A 27,160-nucleotide genomic window follows, 5' to 3' on the forward strand; every position below is an offset into this window, starting at 1 on the left:
ACGAGCAGAGCTAAGAGCAGGGCAAAGGGAAAACATCACCGAGAGGGGAGGTTGTAATAACGCTAATTAAGCATTGAATCTCTGTATTCGTAATATTTGCATCATGGATGTATAATTTCTCTATTTTCGCTAAACATCGTATCTTGCACCATTCAACAACTCGGACATTTTGTTCCTCATTTTGTTCCTTTAACAGAACACTGGTGCCCATCAAGAGCCTAGGAGAGACAGAGAGTGCCATTGTATCGCGCGCAGGAACTGAGCTAAAGCCGACATCATGGCGTGGCCCTGCATCACCAGGGCGTGTTGTATGGCCCGCTTCTGGAACCAGCTGGACAAGGGGGACATTTCGGTGCCATTGGTTTTCACCAGATACGACGTCTTGGAGATGCAGCATCTTCAACTGCAGCACCAACAAAAACAGCCGCATCACCAGGCACAGGCAAGCGCGGTCGCCATAGAAACTCTACCCGCTCACGAGGACAAGGCGGTAGCGGTTTATGAGCACCCCGCAACGGGAACTGCTGTGTCTGAGGAGCGTGCATGTGGTTCTGTAATGCGCCAAGACTTTAAGCACTGGAAAGTGCGCCCTGAGCCAAGCTGTAAACCTAAGAATGAATACCACACTCCTGAGACCCCTTTTAACAACAAGACACAATATCAGAAGGATTTCAAGCCATGGCCCATTCCGAAAAGGGATGGCCATCCTTGGATTGCCAAACCCAATCCCTCCATCTCCATCGGCGATGACTGTGTCCAGGATAGGTCCAAACACTACCATGCACACGCGGAAGTTGACAGTGGGGTTGAGAAAAGCGAAATTGCTGACAAAGTGCAAGAGAAAGAAATTATGGGAGGGAGTAAAAATAATCCAACTGCAGAGAAGGATGGTGAAAAGAAAGTTAGCATGAAAGTGGAGCGAGAAGACGCGGCAGGGGCCAGAAGCAGGGCGGCGTTAGATGCGCTAAACAGGCAGTTAAAACATGAAGTTACAATTGGCAGCTCATACAAGTAAGTTGTAAATTCTATTGACAGATGAAACACGGAACCATACATTGTATCATGCAGTGGAGGAAAAAGTACCCAATTGTCATACTTGAGTAAAAGTAAAGATACCTTAATATAAAATGACTCGAGTAAAAGTGAAAGTCACCCAGTAAAATACTACTTGAGTAAAAGTCTAAAAGTATTTGGTTTTAAATATACTTAATTATTAAAAGTAAATGTTATTGCTAAAATATACTTAGTATCAAAAGTAAAAGTATAAATCATTTCACATTCCTTATTTTAAGCAAACCAGATGGCACAATGGCATTACATTTATTTTTACTGCCAGCCAGGGGCACACTACAAAGACATAATTTACAAACAAAGCATTTGTGTTTAGTGAGTCCGCCAGATCAGGGGAAGTAGGGATGACCAAGACATTATGGATGACCAGGGATGCTCTCTTGATAGGTGTGTGAATTGGACCATTTTCCAGTCCTGCTAAGCATTTGAAATGTAACGTGTACTTTTGTGTGTCAGGGAAAATGTACGGTGTAAAAAGTATATTATTTTCTTTAGGAATGTAGTGGAGTAAAAGTAAAAGTAGTCAAAAATGTAAATAGTGAAGTACAGATACCCCCCAAAACTACTTAAGTAGTACTTTAAAGTATTTTTTACTTTACAAGTACTTTACACCACTGGTATCATGTACACACTTAGTGAGATCAACTTTAAGATGATGAGGCACTAGGGCCCACTCTCAATGTTCAAAGTACACCAGAGAACATAATTTAGCCAAAGAGTATGTTTTATCACAAGCACATACAAGTAGGCCTAACTACCAAAATAAAGAAAACACTAACATAAAGTGTCTTAAAGGGTGTTGGGCCACAAAGCTGCCAGGACAGCTTCAATGTGCCTTGTCATAGATTCTACAAGTGGACCTAAACAATGCCAGGAAAATTTACTCCACACCAAAATATATCCTTTGTATCCCTCATTTACTTAAGTGTTGTCTTAATTTTGTGTTTTGGCCATAGACATAATCCATAGAATGGTTTTTGGAACCTCATACCATCAAGGGGTGGCAGGTAGCCTAATGGTTAGAGCGTTGGACTAGTAACTGAAAGGTTGCAAGTTCAAATCCCCAAATCCCCAAGCTGACAAGGTACAAATCTGTCGTTCTTCCCCTGAACAGGCAGTTTACCCACTGTTCCTGGGCCTTGGTCCGCTCATTTTGACGAACGTGACAGAATATCCCTGAACAGGCAGTTTACCCACTGTTCCTGGGCCTTGGTCCGCTCCTTTTGACGAACGTGACAGAATATCCCTGAACAGGCAGTTTACCCACTGTTCCTGGGCCTTGGTCCGCTCCTTTTGACGAACGTGACAGAATATCCCTGAACAGGCAGTTTACCCACTGTTCCTGGGCCTTGGTCCGCTCCTTTTGACGAACGTGACAGAATATCCCTGAACAGGCAGTTTACCCACTGTTCCTGGGCCTTGGTCCGCTCATTTTGACGAACGTGACAGAATATCCCTGAACAGGCAGTTTACCCACTGTTCCTGGGCCTTGGTCCGCTCCTTTTGACGAACGTGACAGAATATCCCTGAACAGGCAGTTTACCCACTGTTCCTGGGCCTTGGTCCGCTCCTTTTGACGAACGTGACAGAATATCCCTGAACAGGCAGTTTACCCACTGTTCCTGGGCCTTGGTCCGCTCCTTTTGACGAACGTGACAGAATATCCCTGAACAGGCAGTTTACCCACTGTTCCTGGGCCTTGGTCCGCTCCTTTTGACGAACGTGACAGAAAATCCCTGAACAGGCAGTTTACCCACTGTTCCTGGGCCGTCATTGTAAATAAGAATTTGTTCTTAATTGACTTGCCAAGTATAATAAATAAATTTGACTGTTAATGGGTACACTAGTGACTTGAATTATTTTACTTTAGTTGGTTGCGGCTGTCAGTTTGCCCTTTTCAAATTTCTAAATACAATTGTGAATAAAAACATATAGTTTGGAAAGCAAATGCCTACTGCTGAAAACAGAGATCCAATAGAGAAATACATTCTCAACAACTCCCAATTTTCGGAGCCGTTGCTTTCCTTCTTATATTCCTTGGCGACTCCATCCAAGGAAGGGTCTTGCATCCTCCTAGGATTTCCTCCCATGTCCAACTCTTCTTTATCTCCCAGACACGCTGCTTGGTCCTTGCATGGTGGGATATTCTGTCACGTTCGTCGAAAGGAGCAGACCAAGGCGCAGCGTGCATAGAGTTCCACATACTTTATTACAAAGTGAAACTTCACAAAAACAACAAAGCATAAACGACAGCCCAGTACAGAGCGCACTTAGGCACTAACTGAAAACAATATCCCACAATGCAGGTGGGAACAATGGACAACTTAAGTTTGATCCCCAATTAGAGACAACGATAATCAGCTGCCTCTAATTGGGAACCATACTAAAACACCAACATAGAAATATAACAACTAGAACACCCCCGAGTCACGCCCTGACCTAATGCACCATAGAGAACCTGAGGGCTCTCTATAGTCAGGGCATGACAGAAACAGATATCAGAGCACAAGTCAGATTTGGGGCTTGCAACTGTAGATGGGCTTGGGTGTACATGCACATTTCCAGATATCATCAACAGCAATACAATAAAGGCTAGACAGAGGACAGGGAGAGTGTGGACACACTCTGCAGTGTGGATTTATGACGTGTGGTAATCCTAAAAACGACACTGCTCAACTGTAGTCTATACCACATAATAAATGTTATGGCTTTATTATAAAATAATGTACATTTACCATGCACCGAATTGCTTCTTTATGCTTGGATTTTTTTAACAAAAAAAACAAAGCCCTGGTGCCGTTTATTTCTTAATCCTGTGAGGAGGTTAGTAGTAAGAAGGTAGTTGTATATTGATGAGCGAAGTAAGTCAAATATTCTTGATGTAGGCTATTATTCAGGATCATCAGACATAATGATGGAGACCTGCCTTATCTCTGTCTGGCTCAGTGAGCCGAGCACTAAGGAGGCCCCTGCCAGAGACATGCCGTTTACATGGCTTGGGGCAGAGGCAGTGCAATGTTTTTGGGAGGTTTATTCAGTAGTTATGCCATGTGAACAAAGATGGTGGGTAGCTTGTTTAGTCATTTGCCACTTCCCATTAGAGTTCTTTACAGAGTGAAAGCCACAGATAATTTGAGTGTTTGAATTACACCTTGAGGGTGTTTTGCCTTTCTTGTTTCATCTGCATCAGTACCACTGTTATTGCTTGTCTGTTTTCAGTCCTCTCTGCAACATCACACTGCTGAATTCAGAAAAAGTACCATCCCATGACTAACAGATCACACTCCATTGTTGTTATGTCCAAGCCTTACTGCCAAACACAGTACCTCTGGTCTGGTAAATAGAAGAAGAGAAAATCACCCGGTGACACGACAAAAAAAAATATCAGACAGCTGTGACTAATATTAGAATTACTTCCTTACTGGAGTTACTAACAAAGCAGACATGAGTAACCCTTAGGGCTGAGAATAGACTCTCTGAACATCACCTGATAGGAGGTGGTGTGAGAAGAGAGCAACACGTCTGGCAGCTGGTCACACTGCTGCTGTGCTGTGTTAGTATTGTTCTGCAGCCATTAGGGACCAGCTCAGGGCAGAGAGAGACCTCCTCAGTCCTCCTTACATGGCATGAAATGGCTGCACTGTGACAAGCAGGCCTGAGATAGAAAGAAGCAGGTCAGCTATGGGTTCATCTCCAACACACACACACACACACACACACACACACACACACACATACACACGTGCGAAGGTGAACTGCTCAAAGCGGCTTCATTCAGCCTGCTTTCATGTGATGCTAAAGCCTCTGGTCTGTCTCTAATTTGTGTATGACGAAACTGTCGTGACGTTGTATTAGTTAATGTGACGACTGTTGTTCATCGAATGATTAAAGTTTCTAATTGCGTGATTAACTGAATCAAGCAATTATTAACTCATTAACCTGGGGCACCATGGGAAAACTAGTTTTTATTGAGTTTCTATCTCCCAAATGAACTCAAAGAATATCAGAATATCGATTTTACAACAGCCGCTAATTAACCAGTTGCCTCTACCAATCTCGTTCTGAACGTTGTATAGCCCGTGAATCTGCACGGACCCGGGTCTCACCAATGAGTACGTACCACACAATCTTAGTTGAATATTTATTTACTAAAAAGCTGAAATTACGATAATAGATACACATAGACAACACACATTATAGGCTATTGATTAGAACTTAGTATAATGGGCCAACACACTATGGCGCATGTTACCCAAAATGGGGATTTCAAAGAGAGAGAGAAAAAAGAAAGTACACGAGAGAAATATACATTTGGGTGACTTTGTCAGCTATGCTATTCTAACCCTAGCCTTGCCCCAAACTGCCGCTCTTATGGGTCAGAATATAATGATGTAATTACGTGGGGATGATCTCAGAGGATTCTCTGCGTGGACCGTCCAGGCTGCTCGATGACGCACTACTCCGGCGCATCTCTCTGACCGTCTTCCCGATGTCAGTGTCCTTTTGGCTTAAGAGTCTGTTCCCTCACCCTTTGCTCTGGAAGGGGTCTTCTGAGGACAGACAGCTCTGTAGCTCAGAGCTCACAGCATAGGAATGAAACCCTTTAGATACCACGATTCGATGGGAGATGGAGGTGGTTCGACTTTAATTCACCCGCTTATACACAGCTCATCTGTAGCTTGGGTAGAAAAGGATTTCTTTGTCTTCAAACTTGCGTTGCGTTCTGGGTTCGTTTACTTTTTAGACCTTGCTGCAGCTTGGATCACGTAGTCTTCCTGTAGATTCTATACTCACAGGTTTTATACCCTTGGGTCAGAAGTGGGCGTAACCGCCTTTAGGGCAATTCTCTGGGCGTACCAAGTTAATGAGGCAAGGTCTAGATTTTATTCAAATCCAATTTTAGACAACTAACTTAACATTTCATCTTCCCCAAAACATTGTCTTTGATTTGGATATTTTCCATACAACGTACAATGTATAATCATCAAACATCTACTAGGAAAACTCTTCACGTTACAATGTTTTCGTAATAACGTCATCTATTAACCTTTAATAACAAAACAAAAATGACATACATTTTCATATTCCATCTATTGTCTGTGTCTTGTCTGTGGCCTGAGATTTACCAGGGGCGTGAGGGGTCATAAACCCCCCCACATCTTGAGACCCCTAGATCTCTCCTCCTCTGTTGGGGTTGAGAGATAATCTGTAGGGTTGTGGTCTCCTGTAACCTGACCTGGTCAGGACAGTCATGACAAAACCTTGTCTCTGAATGCCTACATGGTTGGAGAGGGAAGTGTTATTAGAATGAAGGATGTGAATGACATTTGCAGTGTAGTTGGTTCTCCCAATTCAGCCAAGTAACAACTAAATTATTCTGTGCAGCCTGCATGTCCCAACAATGCACCACAAAGATGAAAAAATCAAATGAAATGTTATTTGTCGCATGTGCCAAATACAACAGGTGTAGATTTATTTTAACAGGGACGTTCATCATACCTCAGAACACATTTTTATATTGTTCAGGTGGGAAAGGGCAGTGTGGAGTGCAATTAAGATTGTATGAAATGCTTACGTACAAGCCCTTTAACAACAATGATGTTCAATAAATAGGTTTAAGAAAATATTTACAAAATAATCTAATAATTCCTTGGTGTCCTTGTGGACAATTGAAACTCTCGACCCGCTCTCGACTTCAGCCCCGTCGATGTTAATGGGGGCCTGTTCAGTCCTCCTTTTCCTGTGGTCCATGTTCAGCTCCTTTGTCTTTTTCACATTAAGGGAGAGGTTGTTGTCCTGGTACCACAATGCCAGATCTCCGACCTCCTCCCTATAAGATGTCTCGTCATTGTCAGTGATCACGTCTACCACTGTCGTCAGCAAACTTAATGATGGTGTTAGAGTCGTGCTTGGCCACGCAGTTGTGGGTGAACAGGGAGTACATGAGGGGACTAAATACACACCCCTGAGGATTAGCGTGGCAGATGTGTTGTTACCTACCCTTACCACCTGGGATTGGCCCGTCAGGAAGTCCAGGATCCAGTTGCAGAGGGAGGTGTTTAGTCCTAGGGTCCTTAGCTTAATGATGAGCTTTGTGGGTGATATGGTGTTGAATGCTGTCCTGTAGTCAATGAACAGCATTCTCACACAGGTGTTCCTTTTGTCAAGGTGGGAAAGGGCAGTGTGGAGTGCAATTAAGATTGTGTGGTATGCGAATTGGAGTGGGTCTAGTGTTTCTGGCATGATGGTGTTGATGTCAATCATAAGCAGAATTTCAAAGCACTTCATAGTTACCAGCGTGAGTGCTATGGGGTGGTAATCATTTAGGCAGATTACCTTTGCTTTCTTGGGCACAGGGGCTATGGTGGTATGTTATAAACATGTTGGTATTATAGACTCAGTCAGGGAGACACTGAAAATGTTAGTGAAGAAACTTGCCAGTCGGTCCGTGCATGCTTTGAGTACACATCCTGGTAATCCGTCTAGACCCGCTTCTTTGTGAATGTTGACCTGTTTAAAAGACTTGCTCACATTGGCTATGGAGGGTGTGATCAAACAGTCGTCCAGAACAGCTGGTCGCTCATGCATGCTTCAGTGTTACTTGCCTCAAACGAGCATAAAAGGCATTTAGCTTGTCTGGTAGGCTTGCGTCATTTAGCTGGTAGGCTTGAGGCATTTAGCTCGCGGCTGGGTTTCCCTTTGTAGTCCTTAATAGCTTTCAAACCCTGCCACATCCGACGAGCATCAGAGCCGGTGTAGTAGGATTCAATCTTAGTCCTGTATTGACGCTTTGCCTGTTTGATGTTTCGTCTGAGGGCATATCGTGATTTCTTGAAAGCGGTAGCTCTAGCCATTAGCTTGGTGCGGATGTTGCCTGGAATCCATCGCTTCTGGTTGGGATATGTATGTACGGTCACTGTGGGGATGACGTCATTGATGCATTTCTTTATTGAAGCCTGTGACTGAGGTGATATACTCCTTAATGCCTTTGGATGAATCCCGGGAACATATTCCAGTCTATGCTGGCAAAATAATCCTGAAGCATCCACGTCATCTGACCATTTCCGTATGCTGCGAGTCACTGGTACTTCCTGCAGGAAACTGGAGGATAGAATTATGGTCAGATTTGCCAAATGGAGTGCGAGGGAGAGCTTTGTATGCATCTCTGTGTGTGGAGTAAAGGTGGTCTAGAGAGTTTTTCCTCTGGTTGCACGTGACATGCTGGTAGAAATGAGGTAAAACAGATTTGAAGTCCCCGGCCATTAGGATCGCCGCTTCTTGATGCACATTTTCGTGTTTGCTTATGGCCTTATACAGCTCGTTGAGTGCAGTCTTATTGCCAGCATCGGTTTGTGGTGGTAAATAGACGGCTTTGAATAATATAGATGGGAACTCTCTTGGTAGATAGTGTGGTCTACAGCTTATTATGAGGTATTCTACCTCAGGCAAGCAATACCTCAAGACTTCTTTAATATTAGACATTAGACACAAATTCTTACAAGGCACCCCGCCCTCCTCCCCCTTTTTCTCAGTCTTTTCTTCACGCTGTTGACAAGGATTTGGGCCTTGTCTCGACAAGGCAGTATATCATTCACGTCGGACTCAATAAATAAAACATCTTTGTCCAGTTTGAGGTGAGTAATTGCTGTTCGGATGTCCAAAAGCTCTTTTCGGTCATAAGAGACGGTAGCAGCAACATTATGTACAAAAAGAGTTACAAAGAATGCTAAAAAACAAACAAACATAGTTGGTAGGTGCCCTTAAAACGGCAGCCATCCCTTTCGGCGCGATTCACAGCTTCTTTATCAATCAAATAGGAAAACATGAAGTAGCATTTATGATGAATGCCTTGGTTTTATGTCAGGTTTCAGTCATTCCTGATTTCTCACCTTTTTCTTTTGATTTCATAATAACGTGTGTGCATGACATGTTGGACTGTGGGTGGTGCGGACTGTGACAGATGTGATCAAGGACCTCTCTTTGTCTCCATCAAAGCCTATCTTCCACCACCATTGTGTAGACTTCAATGACTTGTCTGTGTGAGGTGACACACAGACACACACACAAATACACGCCTTGTCAGTGCCAGTGTCATATCGTCATAGTGACAGAGCTTTTCACAAGACATCCCATCTCTCCCGCAGGGTCAGCAGGGTCAGCTTCAAGAAGCAGGCACACACTGACCTGAAAGACACTAGCTTGATTGTTACCAGTCATATGAGCATGACGTTGTCCAGCTAGTTATGTACAGTATAGACTTGTGTTTGACTCTCTCTCTCTCTCTCTGCCAGTCCTACCACTACCATCCGTCACTAGTGCCCTGTTGCGGGTAACACTCTGTGCCCTTGGCCTTGGACATTGTATAATCTGTCTTTGTGTAATCTGCTTTGTACTTATTTTAACCACCACTCTACTCACCATGTCACATCATAGAGATCATGGGCAGTTTACTTCATGAGAAAATCAAATGTTGTGGGTCAATTTAAATCAAATCAAATGTTATTTGTCACGTGCCAAATACAACAGGTGTAGAGTACCGTGAAATGCTTACTTATGAGTAAGTAAAAAAAATTGCAAAAAGTAGTAACACAATAGATATCAATAACGAGGCTATACAAGGAGTACCATTACCGAGTCAATACACAGGGGTACGAGGGAATTGAGGTAATATGTACATATAGGTAGGGGTAAAAGTGTGTAGACAATCAGTATAGATCATTGACGGAGTAGCAGTAGCATATGTGAAAAAGTGTGTCTGTGTGTGGCATCAATATGCATGTGTGTATGTGTGTTTTGTGTGTGTGAGTATATGTAGTGTGTGTGTGTGTGTGTGGCATCAATATGCATGTGTGTGTGTGTGTGTGTTGTGTATGTGAGCGTATATGTAGAGTGTGTGTGTGTCATCTGTGTGTGTGTGTGTGTGGGTAGAGTCCAGTGAGTGTGCATAGTCAGAACAGAAAAGGTCCTGGATGGCAGTGAGCTCAGCCCCAGTGAGGTACTGGGCTGTCCGCACCCCTCACTGTAGCGCCTTGCAGTCGGATGCCAAGCAGTTTCCATACCAAGCCGTGATGCAGCCAGTCAAGATGCTATCAATGGTGCAGCTGTAGAAATGTTTGAGGATCTAAGGGCCCATGCCAAATCTTTTCAGCCTCCTGAGGGGGAAGAGGTACTGTCGTGCCTTCTTCATTACTTTGTTGGTGTGTGTGGACCATGTTAATTCCTTAGTGATGTGGTCACCAAGGAACTTGAAGCTCTCGACCCCGTCGATGTGGATGGCGACGTGCTCGGCCCTCTGTTTCCTGTAATCCACAATCAGCTCTTTTGTCATACTGACGTTGAGGGATAGGTTGTTATCCTGGCACCACAATGCCAGGTCACTGACCTCCTCCCTATGTCATGTCTTATTATGTCTGTTCCTGTCCTTTCTCTTCACTCTGTCTCTCTCTGCTGGTCTTATTAGGTTACCTTCTCTTTCTCTCCTTCTCCAGCTGTTCCTCATCTCCCCTAACTACCTCGTTCACCCTTTCCCCACCTGTTCCCTTTTTTCCCTCTGATTAGGTCTCTATTTCTTTCTCTGTTCCTGCTACTTTCGGTGTCAGATTCTCGTTTGTGTTTCTCATGCCAGAAGCAAGCTATCGTCTCGTTTGCTTCCTCCTAGTCCTATCCTGTCGGAGTCTGCCTGGCAGGTGCATCCTGTACACTTCTAACTGATTTTCGTTTGCACTGTGTCCAGTTCATCTGATGCTACGTGTGATCAGGTACCACCGTTCCTCTGTGACCCGCACCGACCCAGAGCGACCTGCAGCCTGTTGCCGCTACCCAGCTATTCTCCTCTGCTGCTAAGACGGGGACTCTCAAGCTATTCATCAGAGGGACTTTATGTTTCATTTGTCGCCCTCTCTGCGGGTAGTCTATTGTGCCATTGACAACGTCGGAAGAGGATCTATGCCATTCCTATTTTCTCATTAAAAGAACTCTGTTTCTGTTAAACCGCTTTCGGGTCTTCACTCAAGTGCATAACACCCTAAAGCCTGTCTCATCGTCGTCGGTAATCCGGCCTACCACTGTCGTGTCATCAGCCAACATAATGATGGTGTTGGAGTTGTGCGCGCAGTCGTGTTTCTACAATTTGGTTGGAGTCCACCAGCGTTAAATTGTATTTATTGGACATGATATGGAAAGGCATACACCTGTCTATATAGGTCCAACAGTTGACAGTGCGTGTCAGAGCAAAACAAAGCCATGAGGTCGAAGGAACTGTCCGTAGAGTTCAGACACAGGATTGTGTCGAGGCACAGATCTGGGGAATTCTAAAACTATTGGGTCACACTTGATTTGGATAGTTCCATATACAGGTAACTACCTACGTAAAGGAAACACCAACATAAAGTGTCTTAATGGGGTGTTGGGCCACCACGAGCCAGATCAGCATCAATGCACCTTGTCATAGATTCTCCAAGTGTTGTGAAATTCCATCATTTGATGTTGTGTTGATGGTGGTGGAAAACGCTGTCTCAGGCTCCGCTCCATAATCTCCCATAAGTGTTCAATTGGGTTGAGATCTGGTGAATGAGACAGCAATGGCATTTGGTTTGCACCGTTTTCATACTCATCAAACCACTCAGTGACCACTCATGCCCTGTGGATGGGGGCATTGTCATCCGGTGGAGTCATAGCCATGGTAGCCAAAATAATGGCCTGTCCAGCATTTTTATACAGCTGACCCTAATGATTGGATGTTAATTGCTTAATTAACTCAGGACTCACACCTGTGTGGAACCACCTGCTTTCAATATACTTTGTATCCCTCGTTTGCTCAAGTGTTTCCATTATTTTGGCAGTTACCTGTAGATGATCTACAGAGGGTCATACTATCAACAAATGATATGTTGATAAGAAACCGCTTGCTAAGGTTACATTTAGGGTTATGTGTAGAATATGGCTTAGGGTGAGCATAAGGGTTAGGATTAGGGTTAGCATAAGGGTTGGGGTTAAATCAAAATCAAATCAAATCAAATTTATTTATATAGCCCTTCGTACATCAGCTGATATCTCAAAGTGCTGTACAGAAACCCAGCCTAAAACCCCAAACAGCAAGCAATGCAGGTGTAGAAGCACGGTGGCTAGGAAAAACTCCCTAGAAAAGCCAAAACCTAGGAAGAAACCTAGAGAGGAACCAGGCTATGTGGGGTGGCCAGTCCTCTTCTGGCTGTGCCGGGTAGAGATTATAACAGAACATGGCCAAGATGTTCAAATGTTAAGGGTTAAGTTTAGGGTTAGGGTTAGTGGATAGTTAGTTGAAATGTTGTTGACAGTTATTGAACATCTACTGAACGTCTATAAACCATCTACTTAGGACTATCTAAATTAAGTGTTACCAACTCTTCTATTTTATTCAAATGAAGGCCACATTTGTACCACACATAGGACAGTGTATTACATTTACATTTACATTTAAGTCATTTAGCAGACGCTCTTATCCAGAGCGACTTACAAATTGGTGAATTCACCTTCTGACATCCAGTGGAACAGCCACTTTACAATAGTGCATCTAAGTCATTAAGGGGGGGGGTGAGAAGGATTACTTATCCTATCCTAGGTATTCCTTGAAGAGGTGGGGTTTCAGGTGTCTCCGGAAGGTGGTGATTGACTCCGCTGTCCTGGCGTCGTGAGGGAGTTTGTTCCACCATTGGGGGCCAGAGCAGCGAACAGTTTTGACTGGGCTGAGCGGGAACTGTACTTCCTCAATGGTAGGGAGGCGAGCAGGCCAGAGGTGGATGAACGCAGTGCCCTTGCTTGGGTGTAGGGCCTGATCAGAGCCTGGAGGTACTGCGGTGCCGTTCCCCTCACAGCTCCGTAGGCAAGCACCATGGTCTTGTAGCGGATGCGAGCTTCAACTGGAAGCCAGTGGAGAGAGCGGAGGAGCGGGGTGACGTGAGAGAACTTGGGAAGGTTGAACACCAGACGGGCTGCTTCTGGATGAGTTGTAGGGTTTAATGGCACAGGCAGGGAGCCCAGCCAACAGCGAGTGCAGTAATCCAGACGGGAGATGACAAGTGCCTGGATTAGGACCTGCGCCGCTTCCTGTGTGAGGCAGGGTCGTACTCTGCGGATGTTGTAGAGCATGAACCTACAGGAACGGGCCACCGCCATGATGTTGGTTGAGAACGACAGGGTGTTGTCCAGGATCACGCCAAGGTTCTTAGCGCTCTGGGAGGAGGACACAATGGAGTTGTCAACCGTGATGGCGAGATCATGGAACGGGCAGTCCTTCCCCGGGAGGAAGAGCAGCTCCGTCTTGCCGAGGTTCAGCTTGAGGTGGTGATCCGTCATCCACACTGATATGTCTGCCAGACGTGCAGAGATGCGATTCGCCACCTGGTCATCAGAAGGGGGAAAGGAGAAGATTAATTGTGTGTCGTCTGCATAGCAATGATAGGAGAGACCATGTGAGGTTATGACAGAGCCAAGTGACTTGGTGTATAGCGAGAATAGGAGAGGGCCTAGAACAAGCCCTGGGGGACACCAGTGGTGAGAGCGCGTGGCGTTAGGAGACAGATTCTCGCCACGCCACCTGGTAGGAGCGACCTGTCAGGTAGGACGCAATCCAAGCGTGGGCCGCGCCGGAGATGCCCAACTCGGAGAGGGTGGAGAGGAGGATCTGATGGTTCACAGTATCGAAGGCAGCCGATAGGTCTAGAAGGATGAGAGCAGAGGAGAGAGAGTTAGCTTTAGCAGTGCGGAGCGCCTCCGTGATGCAGAGAAGAGCAGTCTCAGTTGAATGACTAGTCTTGAAACCTGACTGATTTGGATATTACTTAATGGATGGCAGTTACTTAAGCCTTCTCGTCATCAGTCCATGGCCATGCTACAGTAGCTGCCTTGGTTTCCATGGGTTGAGCTGTAGTGTGATTGATATCATGTCTTTTTATGTGATCTTCAGCAGCAGCCTAATTGTTATAATGGGCCTGGAGTACTTGAGCCTGCTTGGGCTGCCTGGCCTGTCTGGGCTGCCTTCTACATCCAGGCTAGTAATAGCGTTAGCTAGTAATAGTGTTACCTAATCAATAAACACTCCCTCCCTCCTTCCCTTCACTGCTGTAGTGCACATCGGGAACATTGAGTTTTTCACTGTGATATTTTTCTCTATGCTGTGTTTTTCAGTGTGGCTATAAGGGAAGGCGTGTGCATTGGGCTGTTGTGGGGGGAGGGGTTGGGGCTTGGGGTCTGCTGCTGCACAGAGTGTGGTCACAGGGACCAGGGAGGGAGTCCTCTGTTTTCATTTGGTGTTTGACACCTTAGTTACATGAACAATGGAATTTGGTTGGATAGTACGAAGGAGCAGTGGGAAAGGAATATTGAAGTTATGGATAATTAATGAATGAATATGTTTCCACCTGACCTCCTAATACTAGAGTTAATATGCCATGTCCCAGCCTCAAGCTGCTCATCACTGAGAAGGCCATCATGTAGTCATTTCTGGAAAATTAGGTCCGCTTTTATGAGTTCAAAATCCATTACAACTCTTGAAATCAACTTAATCTATGAAAGGCAGTAGCAACATGTTCGTTCAGAAACCTGCTAAAAAAGAGTTGATAGTGAACAGATCTCAATTTGATGATAATCTGGAGATTGGCTTGTCCTGTACAGAACCCTCTCTATGAGACTGGAGGTCAAGCTGACCTTCTGAAGAACTGCTGTGTCTGGACTATACTAAATACCTGAGCCGCCAGCTGCCTGGTGCAGTCACTGCTCCCATACACCCACCTATTCACCCATACTATGGGAGAGACCCAGTCATTCAACTAAATATATTTCTATATCCAAACAGTAGGCTACTTTGACTACCACTGCCTGCTCTATGTCAATGTACTTATTGGTATGCGACTGCTTCATTGTTCATGAGTATTTAAATGCCTACATGCTGCAACACAAATTGCCCTTTGGGACAATACAGATCTAGTCTTCTGTAATGTCCCTAAATAGATTGTAGGTGAAATGTGAAGAGAGCTTTTTTCATCACACTACTGTATCCCAGTTTCTTCCGTGACTGTATTTGATACGGATTCTTCTCATAGGACTGAGTTCAAGGCCCACAGGGATGTGAAGCCAGTGAAGCTGATCCGAGCCAAGTCCCAGTTCCTTCCCCCTGATGAGAAGACCAGCCTGGAGACCAGCTATAGTGCCACCTACAGGGGAGAGCAGGCCAAGAAGCAGCCCAATGACAACAAGGCTGTGGACAGGAGGAGAATACGCAGCCTGTACAATGAGCCCTACAAAGGGCTACAAGAGACCAAGGTGAGAACTCCTTTAAACCATGCAGGCCATGTCCTATTGACTACACTAATGGTACAGCAATAATGCAGCCCTAGTAAAAAATAATCTGATAGGATTCCCAAAAACAAATCCCAATAGAAATTGCAATCAGACTTTGGAACCTATCCTATATGATTTTATCCCATATTGTGATGGTGTGATGAAGAGGTTGAGAACCTCAGGATTTTTTCAGTGGTATGAATAGGCAAAGTTATGGAGATTGTGCTCCAGAGACACGGGGGAAATGATGTTCCTCAGTTTACTGGTCTTTAATCTTGATTGCAGGTAAACATAAATGTTCAGGTTTCTGTTCCATATTTAGCTGTGAGATTTACATTTTAGCAGACGTTCTTATCCAGAGTGACTTACAGGATCAATTAGGGTTAAGTGCCTTGCTCAAAGGCACACCGACAAAAAACAATTCTCCTCACCTAGTCGTCTCCGGGATTCAAGCCAGCGACCTTTCGGTTACTACCACCCAGATTTTCCAATGAAGCTGTATTTATGTAATTCTAGTGTCCATGCAATGTGATCTGAAATAAAAATGAATAGAATAATATCAATATTATGGCTTGACAGGTTATAATTAGTATGCAGGGCGAATGAACTGCACAGTTATAACAGGGCGAATGAACTGCACAGTTATAACAGGGCGAATGAACTGCACAGTTATAACAGGGCGAATGAACTGCACAGTTATAACAGGGCGAATGAACTGCACAGTTATAACAGGGCGAATGAACTGCACAGTTATAACAGGGCGAATGAACTGCACAGTTATAACAGGGCGAATGAACTGCACAGTTATAACAGGGCTGCACAGTTAATGAACTGCACAGTTATAACAGGGCGAATGAACTGCACAGTTATAACAGGGCGAATGAACTGCACAGTTATAACAGGGCGAATGAACTGCACAGTTATAACAGGGCGAATGAACTGCACAGTCACTATAGGAGCTCTTTCCAGAGCAGGCCTGTTAAATTGTGCAGAAGAGCATTTTTTTTACTCTGTAAATTGTTAAGCTAGTGAGAAATTGAAATGTTGCTTTATTTTTATATCCTCAATTATTTTATATTGCGCTAATTTCCTGCACGTACCGATTTCTCCCCTAATCAATATGAGTGATCAGTAGCCACTTGTCAAAAGTTTATAAGTAATATGATTGCTATTATGGTACATGTATGTGTAGGTAGTGCATTTTATGTTTATGTTTTCAATATATCACAAACGGTTTATTAATTATTGATTTGGACACTTCAAAACAGTGTTTTGACATTGGGCTATTTATCAAAAGTTATTGTCAATGGGAAGCAGCAACAGCATCATTTTCAATGTATGTTTTAGGAATATAAATGGAACTTTCAAGATCAATTTTCAATAGTATATGTAATGACCGGGCTAGATCATAAAGGAACAATTGTCCAGACAGAGGAATGAGTTTACAAATTCACGGTTTATTCCTAACTCTGTACAGGTTACTGTTTAGCTGTAGCCCACGCCAAATAAATGAAAGATACCCGCATAAAACAACCATGACCTTCTCTTGTAAAGACCAGACATAAACGAGAGAACATTGGCTAAAACATGGGCTTAAACATGCAATGCTCCACCCCCTGCCAACCCCTGTCACTCCACCAACCAGAACATTCCAGGCATTCCCGTGATTGGCAGATAGCAGGTTGATTGGCATGTCAGACCCCGCGAACACTGGTACTGTTAAGTAAAACACAACCAACTAACAGCATAACACATAACACACAGCTGTCTGTGCGGGTCGCTACACAGCCCCCCAACCACAAAGTCCCTCGTCCCCTACGAAACAAACAAAGTCTCTGAAGCGACCCAGAGGTCTCCTTTGCCTGCGTGGCCGTGATGGTTGCAGAGTGTCCAGATTTGAAACAGGGAGCTCATTCCGTGACAGGGGGCTGCCCATCTGGGGCCCATGGGATGAAGGCAGGGACATGGGGGACAAGGATGACGGAACGGGGAATACAGTCCGTAGCTCCGGGGAACCACGCGGTGAAACAGGGTTGGAGACTGGAGAACTGGGCTGTCTGGAGCCTTGTCTGCTGTGCCAAAGGGGAGGCTGGTGAATGTCATTGCCAGAAAGGAGAATTGTGGGGTCCCTGGGGTTTGGGGAGAAGAGGCCCCTCTGTGTGGGGTTGACTTGTCCCATAACAACAACAAAAAGCTGCACCTGGGAAACAACCTCCCCTACCCTCTGCAAGGCTCCACCCAGTGCCTGTCCAACTTGGGGCATCTGCCTTTCTTTCTCAGGGGGCTATAGACCCAGACTAGCTCCCCAGCCACAAAGTGCCTTCCCCAGGTGTGCACATCATAGTTCCTCATCTGCCTCACACCTGCATTCACCATCTGCTCTCTGGTGAAGGTGTGGGCTGTCTCCAGGCGGTCCTGGAGTCTCCGGGGATACTCCAGCCCTGGGGGAACAGGAGGGCTATCCAGGGGCCGACAAAACCGCAATCTACGCAGGGGTGCAGAACTCTCTCCCCAGCATGAGGAGGGCAGTTGTGCAGGAGGTGGAGTCTTGGACAGTGGAGCGGTATGCCATGAGGACCATAGGCAGGTGCTTGTCCCAGTCACGCTGGTGTTTGGCAGAGACGATGGCCAGCTGCTGTCCAAGCGTTTTGTTGAAGCGCTCCACAAGGCCATCACTTTGAGTATAGAGAGGAGTAGTGCGGGACTTGTGCATAACCAGCCTCTCACACATGGTGGCGAACACACGGGACTCAAAGTTTCTGCCTTGGTCATTGTGGATGGACTCCGCAGCTCCAAACCTGCTGAACATCCCCGCTGTCAGGGCGTCGACAATGGTCTCTACCTCCTGGTCAGGCAGAGCATAGGCCTTGGGCCATTTTGTGAAATAGTCCATGGTCGTGAGCACCCATTGGGTTCCGCTGTCTGTGGTGGGGAACGGCCCAACTTCATCCACTCCCACCCTCTCCATGAGATCCCCAACTGGGAACTGTTGGAGCTGAGCATGAGAGAGGCCGGGAGGCCGGCAAAAGTCCTCCACATCCCTCTTGTGCTGCCCCCAAAAAAAGGCTTGACGGAGGCCGCAGAGTGTGACCCCAAAGTGTCCAGTCTCCACCATCCCATGAGTGCTCTGGAGACACAGCTCTCTCTCACAGGCCTCTCTCTGCTCACAGTGGGCGCAGCCGTCTGCAGTACAGGGCTGATGGGACATGGCGTCGGCGTTGGAGTGGCGTGTCCCTGCCCTGTACACCACTGTGAAGTCGTACGGCTGAAGCTCCTCCAACCAGCGTGCCACCTGCCCACCTGAAAGACGTGAGCCACTGTAGAGCAGAGTGGTCAGTCCTTACAGTAAAGGGCAGGCCACCCAGGTAATACTTGAAGTGTTTGATGGAAGCCACAACAGCAAGGAGCTCCCGCCGGGTGACAAAGTAGCGGCGCTCATGTTTGTTGAATGTTTTGCTGAAGTACGCCACCACTCTCTCCCCATCTGGCCCCACCTGGGCCAGCACCCCACCCATGCCCATATTGCTTGTGTCTGTGTCCAGGATAAAGGGAAATGTGAGGTCAGGGGGGGCAAGCACAGGGGCCTTGATCAGTGCACGTTTGAGGGTGCTGAAGGCCTCCTCGCACTCCACTATCCAAGTGAAGGCCTTGTCCTTCGGCAGCAGGTGGTTCAGGGGAGCACCATCATCTGCTTCTAGGGGACATGGAGCTTTGCTCCCCCATCCTCGTCGGTGGGCTCCTCCTGAAGATGGTGGGGTTGGGAAAGAGAGCCAGGGGTCCGCACTACCCCGTCTATGCAGACCACAAGCCGTTTCCTTGAGCTCTGGGAGTCTTGGGGCGATCCTTGCGCATATGGCCTGGCTGGCCACACCCCCAGCAGACCCTGGGACCAGGGCGTGTGTTTCGTGCTGCCTGTAGCGACACAGCACGAATGAGTTCAATCATTTCAGCCACTCATGCAGGCTTTTCCGGCTCTGGGCTGCTCTGCCCACCAGCTCAGACAGTGGGTCTGTCTCCCTGCAACTTCATTCGGCCACTCCCCCAAAATGAGCTAACAGTTCTACTTGAGCATGACAAGCTTCCCAATCCGCCTTACCGGAGTACTTCGGAGTCTTAGCAGATACGGACGCAATCGGGAACTGGACGCCGCCATGTTCGTTTACATCCTGAGCCTCAGATTCCTCGTCTCGCAACGTTGACGTCACACCTTCGGTCCGCCCATTAGAATCTGTGTGAAGCCCTCATGCCCGCTTCAGCCACCATCATTCTAGCGGTCTCCATCAAGCGGCCTCTGTGCTCGATGCCCTGGCGATCTCCTCAGCCAGATCCTCCGACGTCCATGCACACACACCTCCTTGGCCATAATCATCCCCTACCTCCACCTTCACTTTCAGATTCGGATTGGGGTGACAAAAAAAGGTTTATCAAAAACATATAAGATCCAATCAGATTACTTTTGATTTCCAATAAGTAAAAACTAGTCCAATAGAATTCCAATAGCAGTTTGATAGAATTGTGAGAATCATATAGGGTCCAATAGGAAAGAAATAGTCCAATATAATTCCAATAGGATTCTGATACAGGTGAAACAAAATCCTATAGGACTGTGAGAATCCTATTGGATCCAATAGGATTACTTTTCATTTCCAATAGCAAAACAAGTAGTCCAATAGGATTCTGATAGAGGTGACACATAATCCCATAAATTGGTGAGAATCCTCTAGGATTCTATTGGAAAAATCACTTATCCTATAGGATTTTTTGACTAGGGAGATAATCTCCTATTCAGAACCACAGCCTCCTAGAGTACATTTTCAAACCCACTGTCTTTGTGAATGACAGAATATTTCTCTTGCTGTTCTGTTTACTGTGTATTTCGTGAGGGCAAAACACATCTAATTGTAATAATGAAACAAACACAACATCAAACCGAGGACTGCTGCAGCTTTTTTTTCACAGTGATTTACTCCTGTTGCTAATTTCTTGGGTGATAGACTATATAAAGAATCCCAATCTTCCCCATCACCTGTGCCTAGGTTGAGAGGTCTAACAGTGCTCCCCGATCCAAACCCAAAAAGGTGGGCACCAGGTTAGCAAGCCAAGGGGACAAACCTGTGAAGAAGGCAAAAGAGCAGAAGCTGCAGGGCAGCACAGCACTGCGGGGAACCAAGAAGAAGACCTTGGAGAACAAGCCCACTGAGTCCAGGCCTGCGGAGATGGACAAGGAGAAAAGTAAAGAGATGAACAACAAACTGGCTGAGGCAAAAGAGTAAAAATCATCACTTCTACCTTTTATTCTTCTTTGAGGGAAAGAACACAAAGGCTGCATAATTAGAGGTTCTCATCCCCTTTTTAAGTTTTGTCTCTCTTTTCTATCTCTCCTCTTTCTGCTCTCTCTCTTTCACTCTCTTCTCTCTGCCAATTGGCTAAGTTAGTAGTAGTTAGAGTAAATGTCAGAGTTGGGACATGACATGTTGTTTCTTCCCTGCCTCACATTACATTAGATCACCGTACTAACGAGGGGATGTGTGCATCCGCTTCCTCTGCTTCCTGTTGCCACCGACCACCCCACTCTCTCCGTCTCCATCTCAAGGTTGCCATGGCAACCAATGAACAGCGTGTGCTATTGTTGCATGAGCTCACCGACTAGCAATCCTGTATGGTTGGCTTCCATCTTCCAACTGAACAGATTGCTTTGTTGAGTTTATCAAGGATTTTTGGGAAAGAGAAAACCATGTAAATTGGCTCACTGAATGGACTTGATCTTTTTAGCTGTAACTTGCTAAATGTATCCAAAGATAGATACTCATCTAGAATTATGGTCTGAAAATCTTTGATAAATGTGCAGCTTGGTATTTCTAGAGTGTATTGGTCCATGGCTGAGTGTGTGCCTGCTCTGTAGGTCCTGAATGCTGTCTTCCAGTGCACACGGGCCTCCAAGTCTGTCTATAATCAGATTGCCATTACTAAGATGCTTTGTTAAACTTTGCCATCATTCCTGAATGAAATCTCATTTTGTAAACCTAATAACTGTTGATTGTGGATGATGTGGGAATGGATTTCAGCAATGAATTGTCAGGTAAACATTTAAAACCTCATACTGTCTCATTCAAAGTGTTCTCTCTATTCACAGGAAAATGAGTTAATCAAGTTATTTTAAAGGTCAGACAAGGATATCTTATTTCATCAACCTTGTTGCCAAACCAGGAGCCATCTGGGTTACAGTAACCTGATGATGCATTACTAGACCAGTTATTTGCACAGCAGATAAATTAAATGTTACTATCATGAAATTATAATTACATTATCCATTTGCATAACTACATTACATGTCACTGAGTCACAATAGGAAATTGATATTGTGGCTCTGTGGTCGTTAGCTATGCTTTCACCCAGACCATGCAGACTCTGTATAGATAAAGCTCAGTGGAGTGGCAGGATCACTTTCGAATCCTACATAGAGCAGCCTAACCTATAACCTCACACCCCCCCGCCTAGTGCCCCTCCCCTCCTCTCAGACACACACACACAGAACCATGGTGGACTGTAACCGGCCTGATTAGGCCCCCATGGGACTAGCAGATGGGACCCCAGCAACACTATCACATCCCAGAGGTCTAAAGTGGTGTCTCTAGCTGGATGTGATATTAGTCCACACTAGTAGGAGAAGACTCATGGTTAAAGGTTTTGGAATTATATGTCATTTATTATGTTTCATTTATTCATCTATTTGTTTGGGTATGAAACACTGATTACCACCTCTGCTAATACCTCTCTTTATTGAATAATAATGCGACTGTGATGTGATGGTAAGTTGAATGCTGGCTGTTTGGAATGCTTCTTTTTCTCAAATTATTATGTGTATGTGTCTGTCTAACACAGGCCTCAAAGAACTGGCCTCTTCCACAACCAGGTGTGTGTTTAAGTGTGTGGATTTGATTAGGTTGACAAGATTACGTGTTGATGTCAAGATTATATTCAACACATTCAACTTCAAATCAATCTCTCTCTGCTGCCTTCCATGGCAATCTAAATATTGTAGGCATAGGCTAACAATGTAGAGCAACTTGATATTTCTCCCCTGTGGTTTCATTGAATTGGGATAAGCAGCGAAACTCGATTCTATATTTGGTTTACATTTGTGTTATACTTCTGCATATGTTTGCAGTTTCTTGAATGGGATAAAAATGAGTGAGCAAGGAAAAGGATCTGTTTTACAAATGAAAACATAATTATGTCAAAATGAATCAAGTTAGACTTGTCCCCTTTGTATTGGCTGTATAGTGCCAGTGGAGCTCTATTTGCTATAAGTAATAGCATGTTACTAGACGTCTGCTTATGTCTTAGCAGACAGTAGTAAAGACCAGAACAGCGTCTCAGACTCCTGGGATGGGATAGGCCTCAACAGAGCAGTGCGTTGTGCAGCACTTGTCTTGTCATGGGTCAACCCCCACCTCCTCACACTCCCCAGTGTCTTTCTTGTGTTGTTGTAATCTATTGTGCTAGTCAGTGTCCCCTGACTCCCTCCCTCCCCTCAGTTTTGAGTAATGGAGTGTGTTGTCTCTCCATTTGCCATGGTGGTGTCTTGGTTAGTATGTCACAATGAATCACCACACCGTATTCCACTCAGACTGAGCATGCGCCCACGGAGCAGAGAGCAAGGGCCATCTTATTAGCATTTTACAGCCTTTGGTTGGGGAAGGGGGATGCTTTCTCTCGTAACACATGAAGTGGGATGCTTTCTCTCGTAACACAGGAAGGGGGATGCTTTCTCTCGTAACACAGGAAGGGGGATGCTTTCTCTCGTAACACAGGAAGGGGGATGCTTTCTCTCGTAACACAGGAAGGGGGATGCTTTCTCTCGTAACACAGGAAGGGGGATGCTTTCTCTCGTAACACAGGAAGGGGGATGCTTTCTCTCGTAACACAGGAAGGGGGATGCTTTCTCTCGTAACACAGGAAGGGGGATGCTTTCTCTCGTAACACATGAAGTGGGATGCTTTCTCTCGTAACACAGGAAGTGGGATGCTTTCTCTCGTAACACAGGAAGGGGGATGCTTTCTCTCATAACACAGGAAGGGGGATGCTTTCTCTCGTAACATAGGAAGGGGGATGCTTTCTCTCGTAACACAGGAAGGGGGATGCTTTCTCTCATAACACAGGAAGGGGGGGTCGGGGGGTCATATATGTAAAGTGCTGACACAACCCACCCAATGATATCGATTTTGAATCCAAGCATTAGAAACAAAAGCTAAAAATTGAAAGTAATAATGGAACAAAGAAGTGTTGGGCCAATATATTTTACTGTGAAGTGCTTGTGTTTCTCTCTGCTTGCTCCTATTTACTGAAATATGAATAAATGCAAAAGCAGAAAAAGCAGTGTCCTCTTGGTTCTTTGTGTTGAAACGTATGGAGGACGGTGAAAGAACAGTGGTTGCAGGTATTTGTTTAAATGTTTTTGTGTCTTTGTCTTTGTGAGACATGAGATGATTTTGAGAGAGTGAATCCAAATGGGAAAAAAAAATTCTCTTCAGATTTTCTTTAGCGCTTATCAAAGCTCATCAAAGACATTCTGGCATGAGTTCTGACATCATTTCAAGAGCTTGAATATTGCTGCTACAGTATGTTATTTTGCATCATGTGTCCCAATATATTCAAAGCCTAAATTATACAGCAATGTACAATTTAAGGATGGGTGGAACATTATTACAGAATTAGATGTCATGTAAATACACTGGGCCAACAAACTGTACAAATTTACACAATGTAATGATTTATGAAAGGTCCTTTTTTTGGCTGTGAGAATGTGAGACATTTGGATATATTTTCTGAAACCAATTTAATCATGTAATTACTATATTTTTCAGCTTTATCTGGTATCATGAGTAGCTTTTTGAGGATGTGAAATCCTACGTCTAGAAAATCTAACGAGTGACATTCTGATTCATTTGAAGGGTTGTGCTAAAACAGTACCACTACATACAGCTCTGTCAGCCAATCCGTGATACAGGCTGGGTGCAGACGCTAAAGCAACACCTGTGGGGCTGTGCACTACCCATTCCAAGGTAACCTAGAAACACACACAGCCGCCACAAGCCATAAATCTCTCATTATCATGCATATGTGCTCATAAAATGTCATTCAAAGTCATGATTTCTTCGATATTTGATAGTGGCACAGTTTTGTTTTGAAAGTGACCCACCACGAATCTCTCTGTACGAGGTTACAGTTCCCACCAGGTCAGATTCCTCTTCCATATGGAAACGAGTAGGGGAGTCAGTCAGTCAGTCAGTCTGTCTGTCAGTGAGTGAGTGCTTGAAAGTTGGCTGTCACATCCTATACTGTAGGTATGGTGCCTTAATAAACATGTTGGATAACACACCTTACAGATGTTTACATTGAGTTAGATCGGCAATTCAAATGTTATACTGTAGTACCAAATGTGATACTAAATATAACATAACAATTTATTTTCTTAAATGTATATTGAATGTGTATGTGGATGGGTTTGAATAGGGGGGGTATACTGAAACTCTAGCTGTAAAGAGAGAAATTCTGCTACTAGAGAAGATTGTAAGTGCATGTTTTAGTCTCCTCAAGTTTCTAGCTCATTTTGGGTTAGATGATTTCTGAATGTTCTGTGGCTGTGTATCCTTGAACACCCTGGGCCTCTCATTAGACTCTCATTATTCCCATTAGTGTGCTTTTAGTCTGAAAAGGTTTCAGGTGACAGATTGGATTCAAACTCGGAGAGCAGTGGCTATTTATTGACATGAACTTAGTAACAAAAATCCCTCAACAGAAATTGATCAAATCCTCACTCTGATTGAAGAACAATGCCAACTTTTGTTCGGATTTGGGGAAGGTATGTGTTTTCTTTATAAATGCCAACAGTCTGTTCCAGAATGAAGATTGGGGAAGAAAATATGAATTGTTTAAGTCCACCAACAGTCTTTTTGAGCAACATTAGATTTAGTGACAAGAAACCAAGAGTAGCCTTGCCTGAGACTGAGCTTCATGCCCCCACAGCGTCAGTCTGATGTTGTACACTGATATGAGTAGCCACAGGGTGCTCAACTCAGCAAAATGCTTTTTGATTGGCCTTTGAGAAATGCCTCATCTTGTGTCTCTTTGTTTGTGCCTTTTTATTTGTATTTCAACTATGTGCTGCCTCACCTCCTAGAGAGCCTAATGGCGAGGTTCTCCGACCCGGTGATCATCATTCCCAGGGTGCCGTTGGAGGAGAACCAGAACCACTGGAGGAAAGACCCGAACCACGGAGGGGCGGCGGAGTGGTGCGCTTTTCCCCAGATGTAAAGTAGAAGTAGATCCACTAGATCTACACTGTATGTGGTATACAGGGAGGGACTATTGTTCTGATCTGTTCTGTACTGTACATATCTAGTATTTTCAACTGAGTTCTATTCATGAAGAGAAATACCCCATTAAGAACTCCTCTGAGTGAGGTAAACCCACATACACGTAGTGTGTTTGAAACAGTGTAATGGTCATAGCTGTTTGAGCAATTGCGAATGCAAAGGATGCTATAAATAGAATTTCCGTGACATGCTCAAGTCTGAAAATAATGTTGTTTCATTGGTAATGATATTAGAAATGCCAAACCATAAAGTGCTTATTGAAAAAATGAAACGGTACTGTACTATATATTGATCAATTCAAATGCAAATAAATAAATATAACTTGTGGATTTGCTCATCTGTGTTGCATTTTTACTGGTGTGTGAAGTGTGTAAACGCACTTCAAAATGAATATCAAGGTTCTCAGGCCACCCTTTTGTGAAGCAGAAATGCTTTAGGACACATTCATTTTTAATTTACTGTATGAGTTTCATTTTAGTCTAGTGAATATTTGTGTGATAATGCTTATAAACTCGTGTTAAGTGGGTTCTAGTTCTTGGCTGGAGCAGCTGTTTCTCTGTCACTCTTCATAATACTCTTCATTAAGTACCCCTCTCTCCTTTCTTTGATTATGCAGTAAAAGATGAGGAAAGAGTTAGTATTAAATAATAAGAATAATCAGTGTATATGCACCGAGACATCGGACTGTACAGACGTGCTCTGCTGCCTCCTCCTCAATGTGCCGCCCCAGAGGCGTAAACACACATGCATATGCACACAAGACTTTGATGTGAAGCCTTCACATCTTCACATGATGCTACAAGGACTTGAGTTGCTCATCAGGATTGGAGGACTCGTATCTCTGAGGATGATTCTTCTCCTATAGACTGTGTCTCATCACACACAAGTCTCCTCCTACTACCAGTAAACATAGCTATTACAATTAATAGGAAATCATAGCATACAAACAGTCCAACTAGAATCTTGTTGCAAAGTTATTGTCGGTTATAACGATTAGAGGATATTTCAGTCATTTTCCATATAAAGCTGTTGTCTATAACAGGGACATGGACAGAGGAGAGATATGTTGGGTTTTTTCTCACCCATCTACACACAACAGCCCTTAATGACAATTTTTAGAAATGTTAAAATGTATTGAAAATTAAATACAGAAATATCTCATTTATATAACTATTCACACCCCTGAGTCAATAATTTGTAGAAACACCTTTGGCAGTGATTACAGCTGTGAGTCTTTCTGGGTATCTAAGAGCTTTCCACACCGGGATTGTGCAACATTTGCCCATTATTATTTTCAAAATTCTTCAAACTCTGTCAAATTGGTTGTTGATCTTTGCTAGACAATCCTTTTCAGGTCTTGCCATATATTTTCAAGTAGAGTTAAGTCAAAACTG

The 27,160-nt window shown here is 44.5% G+C and overlaps 1 protein-coding gene across 1 annotated transcript; it reads left to right on the forward strand.

The window, feature by feature from the left end:
• On the forward strand, nt 1–26,093 carry LOC135550677 (microtubule-associated protein 6 homolog). Its single transcript, XM_064981699.1, has 5 exons — nt 1–1,011; nt 15,150–15,369; nt 20,424–20,656; nt 24,342–24,452; nt 25,571–26,093. The coding sequence occupies exons 1-5, from the start codon at nt 278–280 to the stop codon at nt 25,707–25,709; spliced, it is 1,437 nt and encodes a 478-aa protein (XP_064837771.1). The 5' UTR covers nt 1–277; the 3' UTR covers nt 25,710–26,093.
• The last annotated feature ends 1,067 nt before the right edge of the window (nt 26,094–27,160 follow it).

This window comes from Oncorhynchus masou, chromosome 12 (genome assembly GCF_036934945.1).
Source record: "Oncorhynchus masou masou isolate Uvic2021 chromosome 12, UVic_Omas_1.1, whole genome shotgun sequence".
Taxonomy (NCBI): Eukaryota; Metazoa; Chordata; class Actinopteri; order Salmoniformes; family Salmonidae; genus Oncorhynchus; species Oncorhynchus masou.